Here is a 3015-nt window from a genome sequence, read left to right as displayed (position 1 = left end):
TGTGAAGAAGAAGCTTGCAACAGGAGAATTGTAGATTTGTTAAAGTCATTGCATCATGAGTAGCATGGTGCCAAGAAGAAGTGCACAAAATGGAAAAGGTAAGTGCAAACCTCGTAGAGATGAGGATGATGTCATGAAGGAGGTGCAAAATCTACTTGCATGCTTGAATGCTTGGGAAAGTTCCAATGGAGATTTGAGGCAAGGAAATTGGCTTATTGAATTGAAGACATGTGGAAAGAGTGTCACGTGAAGAGACTTAACAACTTGCTTTTGAAGCTCTAAATATGTTGAAATTGAAGATGAGTGGGAAGAAGTGCCTCTTAAAGAGACATAACAACTTGCTTTTGAAGCTTCGAAGATGCTAACCATAAGGTAGCAAAAGATGAAGAATATGAAGATGACAGGAGAGTTGGTGATGTCTATAGCAAAGAAAACACATGTAGCATAAGAGGAAAGATGAAAGCAATCAGTGGAATTTAAGCACCACTAAAGCAAAAGAGAATTGGAGATAGAAGAAGAGGATAATGAGGATGCCATTGGTTGTATATGCATATGGTTGATTGTAATATTCCTAGTGGAAATATTCAGTGATAATCAAAGCAAAATCAAGGACATACAACCATAAACAAGCACACATGCAAAAAATATTAGTTTGCACCCAAAATAATTTTCAAAAGCTAAGCCATTTTATTATCGATGCAGAATGGAGTCCAAATGAGTAGGAATAGAGAAACCTAGGCTTGCTATAGCAAGTAAGGCAAAACCTAGGTAGAAATAGTGAAGCCCAAGTGTTGAATGAACTCCTCTCCAAGGACTGTGTTGGCCCATAATTTCTCACTACTGTTGTTGTAGGTTAATTGTTCTTTTTGCCCTCTATTCAACTCCCAAAATTCTTCAAATTTAGCCATGAGCTCCCCATGCCGACTCCACCGAAACCCAGAAAGCGTATGGCCCAATTCCAGCTAGCCCAACAGGTCCTAAAAGTGCGAATTCCTTGGCTTCCTGGCTCTGCATCCCATAAGATGTTTGCTGCTAAGAATTAGCGGGAAACCTCCCTCCAACAACTGAAAATTTACAAATGAATAGCCTCTGTTGATAGGCAAATTCCCAACTGAAAAATGCTGGCTTTTCCGGCTTCCCAAACTCGCACAAATAGATAGTATCTCTAGCCCTCTGCAGGCCCCAAAAAAGCACAACTACGCCCTCATAAATCCGTCCAGTTCAGGCTTGCAAACTCCCACAAATCTCTGACAAAATTTCCCAAGAGAATCTCTTCAAATTTTCAGGTCAATACCTTGCTTTCTAACCCTGTCTCCCAAAGAGTGCGAAATTTACTCCTGCGTCTAGACTGCTCAGAAAATGGGACGAATTTCCCAGAAATCACCTCTGGAACAATGCTGGAATTGTGTAGATGGGCTCCCCTAGAGTGGCACTGGAAGTCCACTGAAGATAGAGGTGAGATTCCTGCCTGAAAATCAATTGCGCTGAACAACACAGACTTGGCTCAACAACTCAAGCGTACAAGGGTTCAATTCTTCAACTGGAAAAAAGTCCAAAATGAGGCCCTCCACCTCTATTTATCTTGCAAGTCAAGTTCCCTCCTCTCTCTCTTCCTACAAATTCAAACTCTCCTAAGGGGTACAAATTCCCTTTGTAGTGGCCCCCACATTCCACTTGCACTTTGATTTATTTCCTCTTCTAATGTTTGGGAGCCTTCTTTCCTCAAAAAGTCAAGTGGGGTCCTCCTAACCCACCTTTCCTAAGTAAAACATGCCAAAATACCAAAATTGTGCAAAAATGTATTTACTTAGCAAAACTTGCTAAGTGGGGACATCACAGTCCTCCCCGCCCAGATGTTGCTTGCCCTCAAACAACTATAGTGATGGATGTTGAAGTACTTGTTCCCCTTCCCAAGTGGCATCCTCCTCAAGTAGGTCCTTCCATTTTACTAGAAACTCTTGGATAACTCTGTTCTTGAGCTTCCTCTCCCTCATCTCCAAAATGGCCTCTGGTACCAAAACCAAATGTCCCTCATCATCTAAGGGTGGTAACTCCATGGCAGCGATCACCTGTTGTCTCAAGGCCTTTTTCAGGCATGAGACATGAAACACATTGTGCAACTTATGCCCTGGTGGGAGTTCCAACTCATATGCCACCTCTCCAAACCACCTGGTCACCTTGTACGACCCATAAAAGCGTGGCTTGAGCTTCTCAGCTCCCTTCTGCTTCAAGGTGGACTGTCTGTATGGTTGAAGCCTTAGGAAAACCATGTCTCCAACTTCAAACTGCCTCTCAACCCTGTGCCTATCAGTGTACATCTTCTGTTGATTTTGGGCGGTTTGTTGTTAATTTTTGGAAGCTTAGTGACAAATTCCAATCATGGGACTAGATTCCTCTTTTCGAGAGGGCCAATTTTGACTATTGAAGCACTCAATTTGGACAAGGGAAAGTGTATTTTTGAATTAAATCCCACATGTGCACAAAAGGATAGGTTGGCCCAAAAGCGAAATTGGACACTCAAGGATGGCTATAAATACAAGTAAAGCGACCCTCATTTGCACATCATCATGATCATTCTTCTTTATTTTGGTTTGGTTCGCATAGGTTTGAGGCTGGGTCGAGAAAATTGGTTTGTATAGGTCCAAGATTGCAGGGTCCAAAGCTCACACATGTGTTAGGGTTTTGGTTTCCGACTGTAGGCTTGACATAGATAATTTTTGGCTATAACTGTAGGCACGCAGGCTCATGCGTGCAGTTGGAGGGCTTCAGTTGCACGCACATCACTCTTTGCATGCGGTTGGGACCTAGGGTTTGAGTTTTGCAGTTGGCCGAAGATTGTCAGTTGACCGCAATCAGTGATAGTTGATTGCAGGGTTCTGAATTAGGGTTTTGATTATTAACATTGTTGGGTTCATCTTGTGATTATTGTTTAGTTGATTTTGCTGGATAAGATTATTATTGAAGATATGGATCATTGTACTCTCTCTCTTGCTAAATCATTCAATACAATCTAAT

At 42.0% G+C, this 3015-nt stretch overlaps 1 protein-coding gene across 1 annotated transcript; it reads right to left on the bottom strand.

Annotated features, from left to right (window-relative positions):
* Positions 1–1874: 1874 nt before the first annotated feature.
* Positions 1875–2318, bottom strand: LOC149152437 (uncharacterized). Its single transcript, XM_089443479.1, has one exon. The coding sequence runs from the start codon at positions 2316–2318 to the stop codon at positions 1875–1877; it is 444 nt and encodes a 147-aa protein (XP_089299605.1).
* Positions 2319–3015: the final 697 nt, after the last annotated feature.

The sequence above is a fragment of the Pinus tabuliformis genome, chromosome 9, assembly GCF_031772625.1.
Source record: "Pinus tabuliformis cultivar Carrire ecotype Pingquan chromosome 9, CPIR1, whole genome shotgun sequence".
NCBI lineage: Eukaryota > Viridiplantae > Streptophyta > Pinopsida > Pinales > Pinaceae > Pinus > Pinus tabuliformis.
This window is presented reverse-complemented; position numbering and strand designations above follow the sequence as displayed.

Coding starts and splice junctions, on each gene's coding strand:
- LOC149152437 (XM_089443479.1), bottom strand. CDS start 2,318: ATGTACACTGATAGGCACAGGGTTGAGAGGCAGTTTGAAGTTGGAGAC.